A 22,687-nucleotide genomic window follows, 5' to 3' on the forward strand; every position below is an offset into this window, starting at 1 on the left:
AGCCTTCAACTCCAACATTGCAAACTGTTGACCTATTGACAAATGTTATCTATATGTCTATAATTATCACATTGTTTGCGTCAAAAGAAATAAAAATTATAATACTTACATATGCAATTTCTTGGTCTTGCGCTGAAGAGTAAATAGGAATATAGATGACGATTTTGAATTTTCTCGAGCAAAAATCTATCTGGATTAAATACATCTGGATTTGGCTAAAAATTGGGCTTTCTATGAACACTATAAATATTAATATGTATAAATGTTCCAGCAGGTATTCTATATGAATCTAAAAAGGATATATAATAATTATATATATGTATACGATCGGATGCATTATTGGTGTCCTACGCGTCCGCATTCCGCGTAAAGATGGCACGCGACTCAATGATTCTTTTTCTTTTTTTTTTTTATAAGCATGAAACAGTCGAACTATATCATTATATAAACAGAAAGACACGTTTTTTAAGTAAACTAAAAAATTTAAGTATACTAAATAATTGTAAATGTAGACACATTGAACGTAATTAATATCTTTATGATTGTACAAAATATCATTCAACGATATTTAAAATTTAAAATCTAGATTTGCTCAATTAAGGTTTTTCAAAACACTGTCGTGTTAAAACTCGGCATCACTTCACAAACTTGTCAGCGTCACAGCCGCCGGCGATTACCGCCGTTGAAATCCGCCAACGAAATACACGGAGCGATGCGATGTGATTTATCAATTAACTGCTCTATCGAGCGGATCGGTGAACTGACTTTTTTGTCGCAGCTTATACGGTACCAATTATCGATTTAAAAAAAAAAAAGAATACCGAACCGCTTTTTCGATGACTCGCGCGCGTGCGGTTAAAACGACCGACTGTATCGCGAAAAACCGTCTCGGAATTTTGCTGCCGTCGCGCATCGCTTGGCACGCTGTACACCTTTTGCCGTGAATTACTTCCGCGGATTCCACGAATCGTTAATTTCTTTTTGAAGTTCCAACTTTGACAATACCAAATTGTTTTTAGAATTGTTTTTTTAAATTGTTTTCACTGTAGGTAAATATCAACGGATGAATGCTTTCTTTTAGTGTATAAAGTCAGATCTTTTAATATTAAATTTTGTTTTAATTGTTGACAGTACATACAAATATATTGTTTTTGCTAAATATTATAACAAAATTTTAAGTACTAGCCTTTAGTATTTAGCCTTATAGCTCACATTTTCATATAATTTGATTTTTACAATTAATAGAGCCAGAATAATATATTATTTCGTTAAAGTTAATTAATTATTCCACAATGTATGATATTGATTCTTTTACTGTGCGACATGATGTCAAAATAAAGAAAACCGAGTATGACAGAAAATTGGGAGGATCTAACTCGCGGAGAGATGCAAGTCACGGAGATAGATAGAAAGAAGGAAAACAGCGCAATTCTGTGTTGGTTAAAAAAAGCGCATGTATATCGGGAACATAAAAGGGAAGAAAAAAAGTGCGTTTTACGTCGCGACGATCTAATAACGGGGAAAAACGCCATCAGATTATACGTGACGTGACACGGCACCGTTGGCGAAATACACTGCGCTCGACGTATGTATACGTATAGAGGCAGCCACGCAGGACACACACCACGATAATGGAGAAGCATCGCGTGCGAGGTACGCGAGACACAAATATTTGCGCGAGCGCAACGTTCCATCTAAATATGATCAGCACTGATGCACGAGTATTCTGATGTATTACACGCCGTCTCCTCGGCTTCGGAAATGCACCCGCCAACGAATACGCACGCCATATTATAGCGTTAGAATTGTCACGCTCAAGTACTAACGCTAAACGACGTTTAACGTCTCTTTAATCTGCGTGCCCCTTTTTTTTCGCATTGCATGACTTACCGTTTGCGTGTAGTTTCACGGCATCGCGTAGTATCCAAGATTTACGCAATCTCCGCCGGACATTATGATATCCATTTGGCTATGTGCAAATATAGCTGTCGCGCTATATTCTGACAATATTAGTTAAGTCCATAACAAACATTTATTACACTCGCGGGAATGACTCGTGCCGGTATTACGGCAGCGTTTGCAATTTAACAAAGATTGCTCGCGGTACTACGCAGTGATCCGTCGTAATATTACGTGACAATGGAATAAGTCGGCATTTCCGCGACGTCTACGAGCACCAATGGTGCATGATCCGACGTTATTTCGCCGTGCTGTTTCAACTATCCAGCCGTCTCGATTACCTGCGTTACGCGGATAACGACATTTGTATAGCAAGCACTCACGATTCGTGCAAAACACACGCGGACGAATTGACAGCGTAATTTATAATTAATATTTTAGTAACCCGGAATTTGTTCGCACATCTAATGCATTAGCGTAACAAAACTGTAGTAAAAACGACATGCAAAATGCATAAAACGTATCATTTAATCAAAACCGTATTTATTCTTACTTTAAAAAAATTTAAATTTTTTGTAAAATTTAAATTAGAATTTTTTACTATATATAAATGTGTCATTTTAACAAAAAAAAAACCGTAACCGAAATCGTAATCAAAATTATTTTTATAGTAAGGATATTATTATAATATTCTTATAACATGATTTCTCGATAAATCATGATGACGAAATTAACAAAGATCATTTTTTTACAAATTTTAAAATAGCGTTGAATTAATCAGAGGAATTTCAGATGCATAGTGATAATAAGCTTATAGCGCTAATGCAAATTAATCTATGCTCAAAGGTATTAGAGTGATGCTATTGTTCATCATTATCGCTAAATTATTAACTACTGTTAGTTGTCATTGTGATACTATTAAATTAGTAGTCATTATATTCTTTTTTTAACATTTTTATAATGCTCACTTCAAATATTATATATGTATTATATATATATATATATTCAATGTCAGTCTTTGTCTTCTATTAGAAACTGTAAAAAGTAAATAATTAAAAAACTTTTAGATTTATACATTTGTGTTAAATTCGATAAATATTACATTTAAATCATATAATAAAAATTATATAATGTTATTAATGTTAATAAAGGATAGTATGCACGTATACTAAACTATTCTTTCAATGATGCTAACTACAGTGTTTCTAAATCTATTACCGAAAATCTGTTTATTCTTGTTTAAAAAAATATTTTGTGCTAAAATGACACATTTATATATAGTCGATAATTTTAATTTAAATATGTTACGGAGAATTCAATTTTTTTTTAAATAAAAATACAACTTTATTTCTTTTGTCAAGTTATTGGTTTTTATTATTATATAAAAGTTTAAACAACCGAAAAACGAAATATTTAAAAAAAAATAACCGTTTTTCAAAACACTATATATAATTTCAGTAATTAATTAATAATTAACAGCGCTACAACTTCAATTGACATACGTCAATCTCTAACGCACGAGTCAGAAGTTGGCCATATCGCAGGGGCGAAAGTAAAAAGGTAGACGTCGCCCGCGATATTTCAAGTCGATAAAACTCGTATAATATGTAAAATATTTATATTAAATTATACATCGTTGTATTCTGTTCAAACAGCGCTACAATTTATCTTACATCAAAATATTCACATTATTATAAAAAAATTATGCATACCTCTCTATTCGTTAACACGAATAGCTTTCGTAAGCAACTATTATGCTTACAATAGAGTTCAGTTTGAACCATTTAATTTGATATATATTTGTTATGGTCTATCTGTTTTAATTTAAAAGATAAAAGAGGGTGGCCACTTTTGGTGGGATACTCTGTATATATATATTTTTTTTTTATGGTGATATGTATATATATATATTTTTTTTTATGGTGATATGTATATATATATATATATATATATATTATGGTGAATATATTGATTTCGAATATAATTGGAAAATATTGCAGAGTCGCACTCAGCCGACTCACAATTACTTCAATTGACTCTAATTGAAATACTTCGCGAATGAATGCATCGCTGTAGATGCGCTGCTCGTTATAACGTACTTTGACTGTGCACATTCAACAATAGCGCACACAATTAGGTGAAATACCGTTGTTATTAAATTCCCCTCCAGTAGAAATCACTAATGCGAAATAACTTTTACGGATTGATTGATAAAAAAATGACATTTAATTTTAGGGGACCGCAACTTTTCTTTCTTTTGATAAATACCACATGCTTCCGAAATTTGGAAACCATCTTTTATCAACACTCTCTTAGAGATTGGATTACTTTCGTTTATCCCAAGAAATTGCGAGTGCACAGGTAACAGTGCACGCCTCCGCGGATGCTATCCGAATCTGGCTGAAAATCTTGAGAAAGCGTGCTAAAGTTGGTGAAACCATATCCGCGGCTATCAGCGAAACTGAAATTTAAACTCGTCTGTTATCGAACGAAAGTAATGGAGTGGTGAAATTGTTCTCATTTCCCTCCCCTCGACACGTTTCACTTCGATTCCCTGTTAATAACTCAAACTGTGTGAGTGCCTCGATTACCTGGTTTGATTTAACGAAAAAGTTTTATACGCTAAGAGAGAAAGATTTATCGCGCTTTCCCGCAACGCGCCCGAGAGAACTTCGCGACGAACGGGCGTTGCATGACACGTACGGTGGCGTCGATAAGCAATAAAGAAGAATACCCCGTTTTACGCCCTATAAAGGATTATCGATCTTTCCTGAAAATACACAGTACGTGCTGGTCAGACCTCTCTCTCTCTCTCTCTCTTGCGCGCGCGCTAGTATGTGGACGCAAAGTTAGACTTCAAATCCTCCTGACTCGTAATTCCCGGGATACGGGCCTCTCTCGGACACTATAATTGTAAAGCACACTCGTGCGAGAGTTGTCATAGTGGTGCCCGATTCAGCCTGTAATTTTCGGGACGGCCTCGAATGAGGACGAAGCTCACAATCACCGACGACCGTGCCGTCGGCGAAATTCGTCGTCTGTTGGTCCGCGCGTAAAGACAAGTTTTCGCTCCGGGTCACTCTTGATTCGTGGAAGTCAACTGGTGAGAAATCAACTGGTGATAGAGTTCGCGGCAGCGAATCGGCGATTTATTATATTAACGGCCGATAAATTATCGCGAACGTCACGGCGCGCATCAAGACGGTACGGCGCGACCAACCGCTTTATTCCGCTCGGGCAATATTTGTCGCTTCCCGATAATCGAGAATAATCGAACCCGCGCGTAATTATCGCCGCGACGTCGATTTATCGTCCACCTCACCTCGGCACATGCTTGTCCTCACATTTTTTTCACGCGAACTGGAATAACGACCGCGGCAAGAGGCGGCTATTTTTCGAAACTCTTTTACCGTGTCGCTGAGCGCGTGCACGCTTTGCAAAAACAAAAAAAAAAAAAAAAAAAAGAAAAAAAGGTAACACGTCCGTCGAAAAGGGGAACTTCATCAGCGGTCGCGCGGAGAGCGTCCCGATTGAGAGGTTTTTACGCATTCGCGCTCGCGCTCGGCACGGTCGACGGACACCGCCCTCGAGCAAGCATTTCTGCGTGGCCGCAGGTACAGAGCCTCGACTCTCGAAATTGGTAGAATCCATTCGGCGAACAAATCGCGGATTTGACGCTTTGAAGAGACGCGTCGATGCTACCAACTCTCAGTATCTGGGTTATCAACTTTTGAAAACGGGATTGCGATGCAAAAGAGACAAAATTATAGCGCTACAAAATTCTGTTATAGCACTCTGTACAAACTAGAAATGAGTAAGAAAAAAGGGATAGTCTATTGAAAGAGATTCTAAAAAATAGTAGTAGTACAAATTACAATAGAAATTGCGATAGAAATGATTATTAATTACCAACCAATACTAATTATTATAAATTATTGCAATATATTACAAAATAGCTATCGAACAAAATAAATAAATTGGTTTTATATTAAAAAAAAAATGCATATCAATTTTCCATAGTTTCCAGAGAGAGTTTTGTAATTTATAAAAAATGTTATATTTTGTATGAAATAACGAAACTGTAGAACAAATATACGATATTTGATTATTGTACCGCTGGCAACACGCCGTTAGCTATTTTCAGAATTATATATATATATGACATACATTTTTTGGGTAAAGTGAAGATAATTTCAAAATTTTATCTATCAAAATATTTATTTGTGAAAGTTAATTTAAACGTTTATGTATTCTTTATCCTTAGTGAAAAATACGAATTTTATTAAATGTATTTGATTCATAAACTTTAAAGCGAGCTACAAAGCATAAATTACATATGAATAATGGCAGGATTCTTTATTGCGAATATTATACAAATTTCTGTATGAATATTCCAACTTTACACTTGCCACAGAATTATTTTTTTCAATAGTCTGCTGCATGATAAAATTTTATTAAACTTTATATATAAACAATGGAGTTAATTTGTTAGTTTTTCGCTCAGCAACCTCTTTACTTGTATCCATTTGGATTTCTTAAATTTTGATTTTTTATGTGCTCCAGTTTCTTGTAATTCTTATATTTCTTTATTGGAGTCATAAACTAGCATCTATGGCGAATAGTTAATATTCGTCAAAGAATTTAAATTGGTATGAACAGAATAGATATAATCACATGTGATTATAAATGCATTTATACAAAAGCATTCTCAAAATTTTCATTTTTAATTTTTAAAAGTTAAATTTTTATCGTTATAGCCCAAGAAAAAATGGTATAATTGGTCAGATGTAAATATATATAATTAGTTATGAAAAGATCTGATAACATATGTAATTTTATATGATTATATAAAATATTACATGTTATCAGATCTTTTCATAACTAATTATATATATTTACATCTGACCATATTATACCATTTTTTTCTCGGGAGATTACAAAATGTCTAAGAAATTTCTGTGCAACTGTACATTTTTAAGCATTTAATATAATTTTACATAAAATTTTAAAATATTTTTCATAAAATTATCCAAATTGATTTTATAATATTTTTCTGCTACTTTTAGTTACACGAATATCTCTATAATCCATAGAAAATTGTTAAATGACGCACAAAATTTCTTCTTCATTTTTTTGAAAACTTAAAGGATTACATTTTTCTCTTACATCTTTTTGGCTCATACTTATACTTCTGTTTCTTTCTTTTTTGTACAGAGTCTTCCTCCGGGAAGAAGTTACACGAGGAGAAAAGAGTACTGACGCGATTAAAAAGTATCGCATACGGAAGCGCTCCATCGCAAGATCTCTGATTACTGCGGTTACCTTTGAGCCGTAATGACGTAATTTCTATTCATGATCCGTCTAATGAAAATATAATCGTGTCGGCTGTATATTTGCATCAGCGCGAGTGCCGCTTTATACCGGATCCACCGCTTTTCCATTCCGCTATATGGAAAAGTATATATAAGCGGGTTAAGCGGTAGATAGCGCTTGACATTATGAACTACGTGCTTGCTTTATGTAGAACGTAGAATATATGTGGTGTGAGGAACGCGACTAGGTATTTACGGATCAATGGTTCATATTATTCCTTACGCTAAATAAACTGAAAAACTGTACGGTATTTTTGCAATTTAACCGCAGTTTTTCATCATCATTGTATTGTAATTGTAAAGTTTATTTAGAATTTATTTAAATTTTGTTTAGTTAAATTCATTTAGAATTAAACTTATATTTTCTTTTTAAGAAATTATTAACTCGCAAGTTTTTTGTGTTGATTTCTTCTCCCACATTTATGCGTAGTTAGTAAAAATTGTTGCATGTTTTTTTAGTAACAAACGTAAAAGATTTTTATTAAAAAAATTATGCAAGCCTTAAAATGCTTGTAATATTATATCATCATTATTAAAATTTTTACCATTGAAATACACTCTTATGAAGAAATGAGATATTGGTGCTTCCTCTTTTTCCGGAAGCGAAGGTATAATCTTCGCATTTGCTGAGATACCATTAGAGCGACGTTCTACATTATTGAATTGTCTCTGATAAGGTCGAGTATAATTCTTCTCAGTCATATCCACGAATATCGTCCGAGTGTAGAAAAATGATGCTATCCTGACAATGGCGGTTGAAGAAAAAAATGGTCGCGGACTTAACAGATTAACGGGTGCTAGTAACGAGTTTTAAATTGCAATCACGCGATGGTCCCGCGTTTTTATATCGCGATTGCGCTTCACAGACGCAACGTGCACTTTGTCATGTCAGTTTGTTCGTTGCGGGGTGATTGGCGGAACGTGAAATTATTGTTCGATAACACTTACTCTTCAGCTGTTTGAGGAGCAACAATAACGCGACGCGAAGAAAAAAGTGAGCTGTGAGTTGCATAATCATGATTTATCACAGCAGCATGACATTCCATTGATGCGTAGAAATGTAATAAAATTTCGCAAAAAATATGTCCCATTTCTCAAACGCGTGTTGACGATTCCTCATAGCGTCGCGCAGTCACTTTGCCAATCCGTTATCGCAGGAATCGAATCCGACATAATGGAGCATTGACGTAAATGGATCAAACAGAGATAATCCGGGATCGACCGGCTGCCCGCGGAACCGCTCGACTTAAATACTTTCCTCTCTCGTCGTTTCGATGTAACTTTTGCGAAAGAGCGTTTCGCTCTTCGTCAAAGTGATTTCGTTTAGTACTCGCCAACGGAGAGTTCAACGTTTTTCCTTCCGAGGCAGATGCGCGAACGTAAGATTGCACTTAATCTTTTAGAGCCAGCCGTGCGAACGATTCGTGCGGCACGTTCGCAATTTTCGTCGACAATGAACAAAGCAGTCGCGATAATGGAGCATCCGTGTAAACCGATCGACCTTCGATATAGTATAATCGAGATTGCGGTAATTATTCGATTCTCAAATATTTTCAGTCAGCGAAAACGGTAAAAATTGAAACCTTTTTTTGCAATAGCAGCATCTCGTTTGATCGCGCTGTAATTGCGCGTGCAAATTACGGGCAACTGTGTGCAGAGCGTGTTTAAAGTTGCCCGGGGCGAGTATTATTTTCACTGATAAATAGGGGAGAACCGTGCATTTGTTGTCATTTAGCCAGTACACCTGCAGTGTAAATACTAAATCGCGCGGTAAACCATTTTAAAATTCGCGAGAACACGGACGGCTACGCATTATAAACAACGTATAATAAAAAGTAACGCGCGTGTTACGCGCTGCGTCCAGATCAAGTTTCAGAGACGCGAAATTTTTGCGGAATCAGGCTAAACGTTTCCGCGAAAATAATGATTGTCACAACGTTGTCGCTATGAAAAGCGCAAGAAATTAGTGGAAAATTCTCGGCAATATATCACGATTCTGTTATTATTATGTATGGAGTTTTGAAATCTTTTTCCATTTGTGTTTTTCATCTATTATTCTTTCTTTTTTGCACAATATACTTTTTACAAATTTTTACCGTCGGCGATTTAAATTTCGACCTGTTAGATCTATTAAAACAACACGAGTTAATAAATGTGCGTATAAATATTTGACATTTTTTTTAAATATTTGCCATTCGTGACTGCACTATCCGGCAGAATGAGTTTCCGCGCTTCCGTCATACATATAACATATACACGATATTGTCGATTGTCCGACATTCTCGACGCTCACGCTAATCCAGCGGACGATAATGGAGCACCAATGTAAACGGATCAGCTGGCGATAATCCGCGGCGGATCCGATTCGTACACAGAAGAACTTCGGCTGGCGTGATCGCCGGAATGTGGGCCGGCATCGCACATGAAACACAGTTCGATAACGGCGCACGCCATGATCTACGCCGGGTCCAGTGCTATCGCCGCGAGACAACTCGTTTATCATAGCTTTCTCTCTCCGCGCGACTACAGTCTCCAGTTAGCTAGCGGAAAGTATAAAGGAACTGCGTTCCCCTCCCACCCCCATTCCATCCGCAGCCATCATGTCATCTGAGTGGAATTCCGAGTAGCTTGCACAGTCCTTTTGATTCACCGATGGGGTGTGTGTACCAACGGCTACATACGCAGCTATTGATCACGCTAACAAAAGACATTCACCGACGGTTTGACTATATAACTATTATTATTTATCACGGTTTAAAAACACGGAAATAAATGATGAATGATAATAGACGATAATCGTTTTAATTTGCAGTTTGAAGGAGAAAACTGATTCTATTTACATAAGAGAATTAACATTGTTAAAATTGCAATGAACATATTTTGTAAATTTCAATATTAATTCTCTTCGGCAATTATACAATAACTTTTTAGTATTGTAAATTATTCGGCATATTGTGTATGTAAATTTTTAGGGAATTAACATAACAATGGAAGTATGATACAATGGCGTAAGTAAATTATTCGTGAATTAATTTTACACAGTTTCATGTTGAGAGGAAAACCGAATTGATTTTTCCCACAACAGCAACAAATAAATATATACAAGAATCTAAAAATAAACAAAATTGATTTGACTGGTGTTAAATCCATGGCGTTGGTTTCGCGATACTTTTCAAATATATCCTCGATTTTCGTTAAGGAACAGAATCTTTGCTAAAGGTGATAACCAAAGTGTAGGTCAGAATCGTCACAAAAGGCAATCCGATAACGTATGGCGCGATCAAGAGTAGTTCTGTTCAAAGTGGTCTGACCATTGTTATCGCGACGAAACATCCCGCTTTCCCTAAGGGATTCGCTCTCTTTGATAGCCACCCGGTTTGCAAAGCGGAAGCAATAAGAACTTCTATTTTCTCCCTATCGCCGCTCCCATCCATTTCCTTCTTCGTTTATAAAAGCCATGTGCAGTTAGGGACTTTTTTACTCCGAATACAAATTATCGACCATTACTTTATAATGAGAGATGGTAGCAAGTACTGTTAAAAATGGAAATGTCAATTTACTCAAAATGATATTTTCGAGTTTCATAATAAAAAAATTTTATTTATTTTATTTATTTTTCACATTGATAGCATTATGCATAAAGTAGATTTTGTATTATTAACATTAATTATATTATTTATTATTTGTAATCGTGATCAACGTACAAAATACAAATTGTCGATATAAATATTAAATTAACACTCGTGTTGTAATAATATGTAATTGAACAAATTACGTTTACATGACAATATTAAACCTGTTATTCATGATTTTCAGAAACTTGTGCAATACATTTTTTTATAATTATTCATGAAATAACAAAGTAATAAGTACGTAAGACACGATTAAAGTACATGTTTTATAAAAAATTCTGATATCGAAGGAAGTGAATTGTCAGTTGACTGGTCGGTCAATTGTAGAAGAACGTTAACCGCTGAAGACAGATGTTCGCTCTGCGATCCGCAAAAGTATCCCGGCCGAGACGATAGCCAGGATGTTTGCCAGGATCGACATGAAGCATAATCCTACGATGTAGGCTGTGATCCACGCCAGATCTGAGATTATTGCGTCAAGACACCCTGTTTTCCACACGATCTTCCTGCCATTTTCGTCGAGGCTAAAAACATGAGGGGCGCATTCGATAAAGAAATCTTAGAAAAACACAATAGAACACAACAGATATAAAAATGCTTAATGTAATTTTATAAATTATAAAGTATATTATTAAGAATTTTGAAATAGTACAGTATCTAAATTACCGAGTATAGTAAATTAACACTTGACACATTAATTAATTTAATTACTTTATAATTAATTTGTAAGATTACTATATTGCGCGGACCTATTTGAACGGTTGCTATCGTTTCATGACCTATCGATATTATTCGGTCAAGAGCCTCCAGCTCCAGCTATTTTGTTCCGTTTGCTTCTACGCCACTCGATGGAGGCAACAAGGAGATCGTGGGAAGGAAGACCGGAGTGTCAGCCGTTCCTCCCCCCATTCTTCCTCACGGTGCCACACTAATGAGACGCAAAGGCTTTCGCGCTTAAAGGGCGACGACATAGCGTCGATTAATGAACGCCGTTCCTCTCGTATGTCGCGCATCCTCCGGTTATCAACGATGATAACGTTGCAGCGTCGTGACGCTCGACTTAACTTCATTCGTGTACAGCTCGCGCGTGCTCGCGCTTGTCGCTTATTTCTTCGCGAAATGAGCGGTGAAAAAGAAGAGGGAATGTAAATCACAGCCTCGTAATTATCAAGTTGGGAGGGAAAAGAGAGAGAAAGAATTCGAGAGAAAACGTGGCGATGCACACGTTTGATGTCCTCGCCGTAAGGCGAGGATGAAGAGCCTTATCTGAAAAATTCAATTTTCTGGCGGAAAAGCTGCTCACCCTCTTCCCCTCCCTACCTTCTCCTCACGACCGCTTTCAAGTGTTTCCGGCGGCGATAGCCGCTGTACACTCTCGAGAGCGAAGATTTATTCGCGATGTCGTTGAAATTCGAAATGACGAGGAAATCTCGAGAAAATGCGGCTGAAAGTATGGTACCGCGGCGAAACACGGTGCTCCTCACAAGATTTCATGGCGATCTTTCTTCGTCATTGATGGTGCATTAAGGATCTCTAGAGCTTCGCTAAGAATCAACTATTTTACTCTGCAATTTATTTGGTCGTTAACGATACACTTGCCTTTGTTAATGAGTTGAGAGCTTACGCTAATGATAAAATAATAAGACTAAAATAATAAGACTGAAATAACTAACATAATAAGAAAAGTTTCGAGTTACATCGTGAGAATTTTTTTTTAATTTTTTGTCCGTACGCTCGGTGGTTTTCTCAACAAAACGCCACGTGATGTAACTTTGTGTGTTAAAAAATAATTTTTAAAATGTAATTGTTCACAAACGTTGTAATTTATAAAATTATTGTCTTTTTAGACGCTTTCAATGTAGAGTTTTTTTATGTTGTAAGTTATTTGTACAAAAACTTAATTCTATTCATCGAACAATGTTAAGGCCATGCACTTTGTGAAACTGTCAGATGAAGAAAAATATGGACATTTCGAACTTTTTACAAGCATTTGTGTCACGTAAGTCCAATTAGAAAGACGAAGATGGAGTCTTTTATGTCGCGATTTCCTCCCGAGATTAGGAGGGTTTCCCTCCGCGAAAGATACGAAAGGTGTTTTACCCGAGTCGAAGAAGGATGAAATACGTACACACACTCGCTCGCGCACGAAGATATCCTGCGATAAAAGCTATTGAGACGATCCGTATCAAAAATCGGGGAATATATACTGCCGGGGTGAAAGGGCAATCGTAACGGTGAAATATCTTCCGAGGCAATAATGCCGTAGTTACAGCGGCTTGGAAAATCCACTGTTACGCTCTCAGAAAAATTGAGTCGATCTCGCAGATAGAATATTTCAGTTTAACGGTTTACCCATTTGCGACCTCTACTGTTTCGAGAGCAACAATAGCTGTCGCGCACTTGTATTAACACTATTAACATTACGTTGGCATAGAGAGCACTCAATTAAATACTTGTATAAATACCAATTATCTATAGTACACATTTTACATAATGTTTAAGAAATAAAAAATAAAGAAAGCAAAAGCGTTGAGTTTACTTGATATTAATTAAAGAACAAAATTCCATTATTCACTGCCAATTTACAGTTTAAATCGCAGAAAATCCTCTATGTTGAAGACCGCCATATGTCATTAACGCAAAAAAGCTTATGATAAAAGGAAGTAGCAGCAAAGCGGCGACTAAAAAGAACGTCGCCGCGCTGCTGCTGCTCGGCGCAAAAATCTCATTGAACCGCTCAACGTCCGTCCAGGTGTAGCTCGTCCCGTTTCACGTCTTTCAAAGCTGCCGGGCGTTTCCATTATCGGCGCGCAAGACGTCGCCGCTTTTCTACATTCCCGTCGCGTTAATCGCCCCATTGTTCGCGACGTCAGCGGTCGGTGTAGTCGGTAGTCTTCTGTAAGCCTGCCGTGGAAAACCCGCACACATACAGGCGCACAATCTAAAGCTCCCGCGTATACACTCGACTAAGTACGCGCGAACGGTCCACGCGCGCACCAACGACGACGACGACGACGACGACGACGACGACGACGACGACGACGACGATGTACGGAGACGTGTGCGTGAATATCGAGAACATCAGCGCGGGAGTCTCCTTAAGGCGCCTTTGTATATTCATCCTCGCGCTATGTGTGACACGCGAGCGGACCTCCCATAGCAGCTTAAAGGGGAATTACGGGCCGGGGAACAGGGCGAGAGACGAGAGAATCGAAGGGATAGGGACGACGATGAGGACGGGGACGGCGGAACCGCTTCGTGTACGACGCTCAAGAGCCGTGGTTGTACTTCCTGCCCGGCATACCAGCAGAGTGAATTTCTCTCGTCGGACCGTCGCTTCATCCCTCGGCCGTTTCGCCCGGGGCGAAAACTTCGGCAAGAGTATCAGCACGCGTCGTAGCGTCGTCGTTGCGGCGACTTTTCGCCGCGCTTCCGGATTTACGAAGCTCCCCCGTTTCTCACAAACCATGAAAGAGAGTGGTACGTGGTATATGTGTTGTGTTCAAAAATCCCGAAGATTAACTTTAGTGGCAAATTCCGTGACAAGTATTTTAAGTCGGTCTTTATTTAAAGTAACTCTTTAAAAAACACCGCCGTTTGTAACATTTGACCTTAAATATCTCTACAATTGTTGTTGAAGCGTATTGAAAATTATTCTTCAAAATAAAAATTCGTTTACATCACGATTTATTCTTACAAATGCGAGAACTGCAAATATCGATACTTTCCAGCCGATCGTCAATACTCCTCGACCGTTAACATCGTACGACTATATATTCCTGACAATGGCAGATATAATATTTCCCGGGAAAAATCGAATGGCAAAGGGCAAAACTCTCCAGCAAAATTGCGCGATAAAAATCGGTAGCGATAACAGTCGCGGCGGCAATATAGACTACAATCGTTGTATTTTCCAGTCAATTATCGATGTTTGTAGCACGCTACCATTCTTACTTGTATAATGTGCCGGTATACAATGTATTCAGCCGCACGGTTAATATATCATGTGTTTATGGCGTGTATATGTCAGGGATCTCTATATTATTACAGCCTCTCGATATTACTTCGTTAGCGTGTAGTAAAATATTGCTATGAGAGCTTAATCCAATAAATTGAATTTACTTAATCATAAATTTGTCCGATATTTGCAAGTTGATACATGTCTGTTAATCAAGGGTAATTAAATTTTCAGAACACCGCATCGTATCTATAAGTTGATTCCACTGTGTCACATAGATAGAACTGTTACCAAATATCAGACAAATTTGCAAACGGTCAACACGGTTTTGCAACATCCGTATTTATCCCGTGCTGCAATCGCGTGTACGAATATTTAAACAGCGTTTTTGGTGTATTTTAACGCGTTTTTAGCGGTAACGGCGATATTACGAGTGATGTAATTTTTCGCGTGCATTAGCAGCAACACGCAAAGTTGCAGATTGCACGTTTTATCTACCGCGCAAAAATTATAAATCGTACGTGCATGTTAGCGCGTTAGCACAAATGCGGAGTGCAACTAAAATTCCGATTACGAGGCTATTAGCCGCGAGGAATTTATGTTTAGGAACACTTTTGGAAAATGTATCGTTCGCGCGAAAAAGCGCACTCGGCTGTGGAATAATTGAAGGGGCTTGCGCGGCCGAGAGAATTCCGGAGCCAGGTATCATGTATTAAAAACTTGGGGACAAAGGACGCTGTGATTTCTTTGAACAAAAATTAAAAGTCCTAATGAGATTATCTACCGGACCGAAAGTTTTAATATGAAACAGCGATACCGGACTCAGAATCCCGCGATTCCGTGAGCTCGTGTATTTCACGGTAGAGCGAGTAAGCGAAAAGTTCATCTCGCAAGAAGTATCAGCGCGCCGCGCGTTATAACAGTCCAGACCGAGGCGCTCTTTTCTATCAGTTCGCTCGTCGACAAGAATATAACGTCCAATCTAGGCAATCCGCGACTCTCTTGTGGCTTCTTTCCGGATATCCGTTATCTACAGCGGACACGCGGTTTTCGCGATTGCACTTCTCAATAGGAACCTCGAAGAGGACTCAACAGGAATTTACGAAGAGTTTACTGAATTTTGATTAGCGTCAGAATTATGAATTAGGATGTTGACGCTTCAATTTTCCACGCAAAGATCCATTTTTTGCGATTTTACAAAAATAGACATACAATGATTGAGATAACAGCGCTCTGTCTGTTAAAAAATTTAACATTTACCTTGCTGTTGAACTCGTTTTTTTTATATGACCAAAACAAAAATTAATTGAAATGTTCGTCACGCCTGTCACGTGAATTACTGTCACGTACCACTGACAATTGTGACAGTCGTACGTATCGAATTAAATAGATATACAGCCACCGTCATTCAAATATCAAAGTAGAATAATTTTACGCGTGACTTGAGATCACAATAATACAGAGTAACGTATCACACGTATCATATCAGCATTGCGGTCATGCATCGGCGATGGGGAAAAAAAGTCGCCCGGATTTTCCTCGCGACGGATGCGCGCTAGTGCCAGCGAAAAAAAATACGAGCGTACAGGAGGTGCAAACACAAAGCGAGAGAGGAAACGAGCAAGCGAGAGAGAGAGAATACATGAACCAGATATTTTTAGGTGGGCACGTGAGTCACGCGAGAGACCTCGTGATGAATTCGCAGCGGTGCGCGATTTCCAATGTTCGTTCCTCGCCTCGGGGTCGAGAGCTTAACTTTCGAATCAATTTCAACATCGACCGAATACTACCTGACACGCTTATCCCGCTGCTCTCGCAAGCTGCTCTGCGAGCTGCGCGGTGCGCAGCATAACGGATGCATCGCTAATATAAAAGCGTCAGCATTGCATTGCGTTGCGTTGCGTTGCGTCGCGGCCGGACGTGATTGTAGCTACAGAAAAATGTGCTTCAAACTTGGTGGCAATCGTTTTTTTTTTAATATTTTTTTTACTCACTCTCCCCTCTCTCTCTCTCTCTCTTTCTTGTCATCCTTCCTGCCTGCCAACGTAGCTCATATGCATAAGCGACGTTGCGTGACGTTTCGCCGGCGAGAGTGCAGCATCGATCTCCTCGGCATCACCGGCCTGTTTGCACCCTCGTTTGTCCGCCGGACATCGTATATGCGCATAAGCGCAGATACGTGTGCACACACTCTTTGTGTACGACAGATAAAAAATAATTTTCCCCGCTCACGACGTGACGGACGGAACGTATAAGTATCCCTGGCGGGGATTATTAATAGAGGAAAGTCATCGGTGCAACGCGTCGCGCGCTTTTAAGATCCGTGGCGACGCAATTTTGTTCGGATGCAACTTAATTCTCGCGACAAGTGCTAATACTGGCAACGTTAATAGCTACTATCTCACGTCCGTTAAAGAGACATACCGGGTACGTGCAGCGTTTACTTTGCCGTGATCGATAGCCGGCTGACTGAACGAGAAATCAGTTTTAGCGGAGACAAAGAGAGCAAACTCAGATTTGATAACGAGAATATCCATGTTCGAATGAACGAACGTATGTACAGCTTTTTATTTGAAAGTGATTAATATTACGATTGAAATTATTTCGATGAAATGTATATTCAATTTTCTATTTAATTTGAACATTTTTGATATAAAAATGTATATTTTACATGTAATAGCATACTTTAAAAAAATATTTAATTAATTAGATCTTATATATTTTTTTATATGTATATCCAGAATAAAATTAAATTTATTTTAAACAGAAATAAATAAATATTGATTTTTGCATTACTTGGAAATAAGAACTGAATAAATTGAATAAAAGGTAATTAATAAAGTGAATTAAAATAGACAGATTTCCGCAAAAAAATTTTGTTCATAAAAGCGATGTAAAATCGGAAAAAATTTTTTTAAATATTCAGAAAAGGATTTGCAAGATTATATATACAAATTACTAGCTTCTTTAATCTTTGCCAGAAGTCTTACTGAAAATAAAATAAATTAGGATATAAAGTTCTGCAATAATAAAATGCATCATACTAAAAAAACATTCAATTCGCTCTTTAAATAAAGATTTAATTACTATAATGAAAAATATTTTTTCCCTTATGATGTTGCAAGTGCTTGGATAATTAATATGATAATTAATCTTTACTAAGCGAGACGCAGCTATTAATGGATGAAGTCGCCAAGATGAAGAACAAGAAAATTTTCTCTTTTACGGAACTGTTACGTAAAGACTTAAGAGTTACGTTATAGTTTATCATAAATTATAGTATTATAGTATTATTGTAATATTATAAATTATAATATTATAAATTCTAAATTCACATTTGCACGATCGATTGGTAACTCGACTAGTAGACGACTCCGACTTTTTGATCACCTCGAACGCTAACGACTCCGAATTCATATTAGTCTTTCGCTCAGTTGAAACCGATCGACGATATCTGAATAATCGAAAATGTCTGTTATTTTCTTCGCGTAAACATATTATCCACTGTTCGTGTCTAGACGAATTTTCTCAAACAATACGACACATAATAAGATCAACATATTATGTAATGTGTTTTATCACATTATAATATTCGGCACGTTACAACATTCTATCACATTATAATATGTATATAGTATATTTCTTGATATCTTGTTTTCTCTCAACAATATTTTTCTGCAAAAATATATAAACTAGACCAACAAAAAAGTATAAAAAGATACGTATTGCTTGGAATGAAATATGTATAAAGAGACAGGGGAATGGTATACGGAGAATGGTGGATTTTCCATTTTCATGAAAAATATATACAAAAGTACGGCAGCAAACTCGGCCTCTCTTTCTCCGATCCGGGTTTCGACTTCAAATTATTATTCCCTCTCACGTTTAGCACGTTGCTGCTTATATACAGCGATCATCGGTAAAAACAATCGGTCGATGAAACATGAGTATAGAATCATCAATGTTCTTTGTCAAATTATACAACGCACTGCTTGAAAACGATAAGAAAGAGAGCGATTATACTTTGCTCGTTATTCAAGCGGAAGCTATTCTTTTTTACCACCCACAATGAACTCATAAATTTCACAGCGTAGCGGTAAAAAGCACGCCGCAGCGACTCCGGTGACTGGCGACAAGCCCTTCGTAATGTATTGCAATGTTCGTCGTTGATTTAGCCAGCTGTTGCGACTTGCGTGCACAAGCCTCAGCGAGGGATCAATCGTCGCTGTCGCCTATCAATGATCAAAGGAATATAACTGGAATAATTGAGAGATCCTGCGCCTGCGATTATTAGCGCGATAAATACCGCAGTGCGTATCTTGCGGGCGATAAATCCGGCGTGACGTAATCAGATATAATTTGCACAGCGCAATTCGCTTCGCATTAAAATGAGAATCAATATTTAAGCCAATTTATGGCAGCGCACGCGGTTTGCCGAGCGTAGGACCAAACGCGGTTTGTTAAGCACACAACATCGCGTTCGACGAAGGGACATGTGTACGTGCAGTGCCGTTGGTCGTTGTGAAAGGCCTTCGACGTCATTATCACAATAGGTCGTACCTCGCTTCCGAATGCGAATAATGATCGCGGCAAATGACTTCAGATATACGTCTAGTGTAAGGCGCACACAATCGCCCTATGATATGCACTGTCGTATTGATCTACTCTCCTTCCCATCTACGCCCCTGCCCCTCGCCCCGTTTACGATGGCCGCTGATACGGAACGTTGGGCGTTTGGAAATTCGAAAATACGCGAAAAGCGGTTAGAGACGTCTGTTACACATCGCGATACGGACGACACGAACCTTCCAACCGCCCCGCGTTTTCTACTGCGAAATATACTGCGTCTCGTGTGACAGCTGCGGAAATTCAACGCACTCGCAACGTGTCACCGTTCAATTACGAGAAAGGTTGGGGGGGGGGGGGGGGGAGAAAAGTATAAATTCCCTGATATCTTTAAATAGGTATAATCCATCGCTTCAGCCGATATGGCTTAAAGCTTATCAAATTTAACGCGACGTCGAATATCGGAGATGGCGAGAGATTCGACGGCGATAAGGAGTATCGGCAGACGTCAATTTCTGAGGTGCGCCTACCTCCATCGTGCGGTTTAAAAGTTTGATCATTCGTTTAGTGCATCTCGTCGATTTTGATTTCTAGTTATGGCGAAAGGGGAATCAATTGCAAAGACACGAGAGACGGATTTATCTTTCGAAGGGAAGCTATTATTTGCCCCCGTGTTTTCCGCTTTTTATTTCGTCGATCTTACGGAAGAACCGAACGACCTCGACATGAATCTTCGCGGCACTAAACAGTATCTCTTCGGTCTTGCTAAAGCTTTAAAGAAACTTGCTCATCAGGCTCTGGTGAGATAAATCGGATCGCGGGGCAAGCCGCTCTTGCGTTTTGGCGAGCAAAGCGATTCGCGTAAGAGCGTCGACGTAGCGCCCTGGTACCCTAAAAGCCGTGGGGGTGGAGAGCGCGGGGGGTAGATCGATTAAGTGGCACCGGCGAGAGAGTTTCTTTAAAGAGGAACGTCAGGACGGCGCTTAGCGAGCTTGTTGGATTCTCATCTCGGACCTCCGAGTCCTTGAGGCAACTCTCGCTACTAAATCTGAAACTTGTGTTACCCGCGGCCGTCTCGAGCACTCAAGGGTGTTTCCAAGGGTGTTGTACAAACCTCGTAGAGTAACAGGACGACGGGGGCTCGGCCAGGGCTGAATATCCAGTCCAGTCGCTCGCTTCGTTAATTCCGCAACACTGCAGACGTGCCTGTCGATACGTAACAAACGATTTCATTACGATTCGCATCATATTGCTATGTAGCGCAGGATAGATTTTTCGTGGACCTCAAAATAGCGCAATTGCAAACATTGACTTCCCTCTCACTTGTCTAATGGATGTGTCAATCATACTTATCATTTAAATGTCACAACTATTAGTGAAGCATTTGCAGTTCATTTCAAATACGATGTGCAGTGTGCTTGAAGTGCGACTTTTTAAAAGTATTCCGAAGGATATAAAGTCAGAAAAATTCGATGAAAATATTCATTAAGCTGGCACTTTCTCTGCGTCTCCTTTTTATGTCTAAAAGCAGTAGTATTTTATATAATATAAAAAGAATTCTGCGTATAATTAACTATTTTAAAATTGAACTTGTAAGTTATAATTATAATTGTATTAAAATATACTGCACTCTCGTTAGCGCTCGGAATCTCTGAAAAAGCAAAAGCCGAATTAAGCATCTAACTGGTATTTCCGAGATAAAATGAGTACAGGTAAAAGTAAAATGAGAGGCTTTGTGAAGCGAAATACTTAAAGTGTCGAGAAGCTATTAAATTATTTACATTTAAGAGCAATCCCTTTATATAAAATATGATACGCTAATAACAATTTAAAACTCTATAAATTTTTTTAATGAATATTATAAAAATCCAATTATTACACTTTTATATTAAAATTTTAAATTAAAAATATTAAGAGAGAAAATGTTTTTATTTTTATTTTACTACAAACATTTTTACAAAATTAGCGACAATGTTTGCAACTTGCTAAAAATGTTGTTAAAAAAAGATCACAACGTCGCACGCAACGTAACACGCGTACATCTAGCCTGTGGGCTATAAAAGTAAGAGCGAAATCAACGACATCACCAAATGAATTTTGTCACCGTAATTGCTCAAATTAGCTGAGAAATTGCACAAGACTCCGGAATTAACGCGGCCGGGTGGAGGTTCATGCCGACGAAACGCGCGCCGCAAAACCGAAAGTCACTGGCGAACTTAGCGTTTACGAGAAACGGGGAGAGGAAAAGAGAGGCGTGCAATTAGCGTAAATTGAAAAACACCGTTATCCAGCAGGTCGATAACGGAGCCTGCGGACCAGATTCACGGCGGCAGGCTGCCAGGAACCTTGTTGACTACTATCGGGCGTTAGTAACGGGCGTTTACTATAGGATTAATTTGTCGATAAATGTTTTCGCGGCGCCGTCACGCGGGCGCGCAGCTCACCCGCTCCCGGAATTGGAGAAGTTGTTCGCTTTTCGCAACCTCGGATTCGGAGGAGGATTTGAGAGTAAAGGGTACCGTACCTGCATTAAATCCCAGACGGACGAGTAGTTTGGGTAATCTCGTAAACGAGAAGTAAGCGTGGCATTAATCCGTCCGCGCAGCGTCCCGAATGGATTTGCTGCATCGCGTTCCCACTGCGATATTAATAAACCCTTGTCCTGCTGGAAAATGGCGAAGTTACAGTAATCCCGGGGTGTAGTCGTACGTGCGGTGCGCGCGATATGTTTGTTATTTGTTCACCCGCAATGTCCCGCCTCTCACTCCACGCATCTTGAAAACGAGCTGCGTAATAATTGACACCGTCTACGGGCGTCCGTCGTTAGCGACGTTAAAAAAATTCGTATCCTCCATTCGCGCGTGTCTTTCGCGTGTGCGCTCGTGTACACATACGTGTTTCATTTTTTTTTTTTTTTTTTTTAAATGGATCGTTTTCAACAGTGAGCGCATCGGAAACGCAGTGGTCAAGAGGGATAAACGGATATACGCCGCAGACTCGCTTCACGGCTAATCCGGAAATCCGAAATACCCGGGAATCTACTGGCGGCGGTTAAGCGTACAAGAGTTTTACAGTCAGCATTGAGTGGCGCTAAAAATTTTTGTAGCTACTTCGATTCTGTGGCCACTTGTCTATCCGATTCCCGTGTGATCGGTACTCTGACGGTTGTTCCGACCGGTCGGCATACGCGTTTGAGAGAAATTACACGCTCGACATCTGCCTTTCTATCAGCGCGATATTGTAATGATATATCTGATGTA

General features: G+C 38.7%; 2 protein-coding genes across 2 annotated transcripts in view; one reads left to right on the top strand and one right to left on the bottom strand.

The window, feature by feature from the left end:
• Dhit (Double hit) overlaps positions 1-22,687 on the top strand; it is a 216,330-nt gene that overhangs the window by 127,247 nt on the left and 66,396 nt on the right. The window lies entirely within an intron of this gene.
• The window catches only part of LOC136999259 (uncharacterized), a 30,825-nt gene continuing 17,340 nt past the window's right edge, over positions 9,203-22,687 (bottom strand). The window contains exons 4-5 of the mRNA XM_067352830.1: positions 20,542-20,633; positions 9,203-11,427 (exon numbers count right to left, since the gene is read on the bottom strand). Of these exons, the coding sequence (XP_067208931.1) occupies positions 11,238-11,427; positions 20,542-20,633 (282 nt within the window). The 3' untranslated portion in view covers positions 9,203-11,237. The remainder of the gene's footprint in view (positions 11,428-20,541; positions 20,634-22,687) is intronic.

Source organism: Linepithema humile, chromosome 4 (assembly GCF_040581485.1).
Source record: "Linepithema humile isolate Giens D197 chromosome 4, Lhum_UNIL_v1.0, whole genome shotgun sequence".
Classification (NCBI taxonomy): Eukaryota; Metazoa; Arthropoda; class Insecta; order Hymenoptera; family Formicidae; genus Linepithema; species Linepithema humile.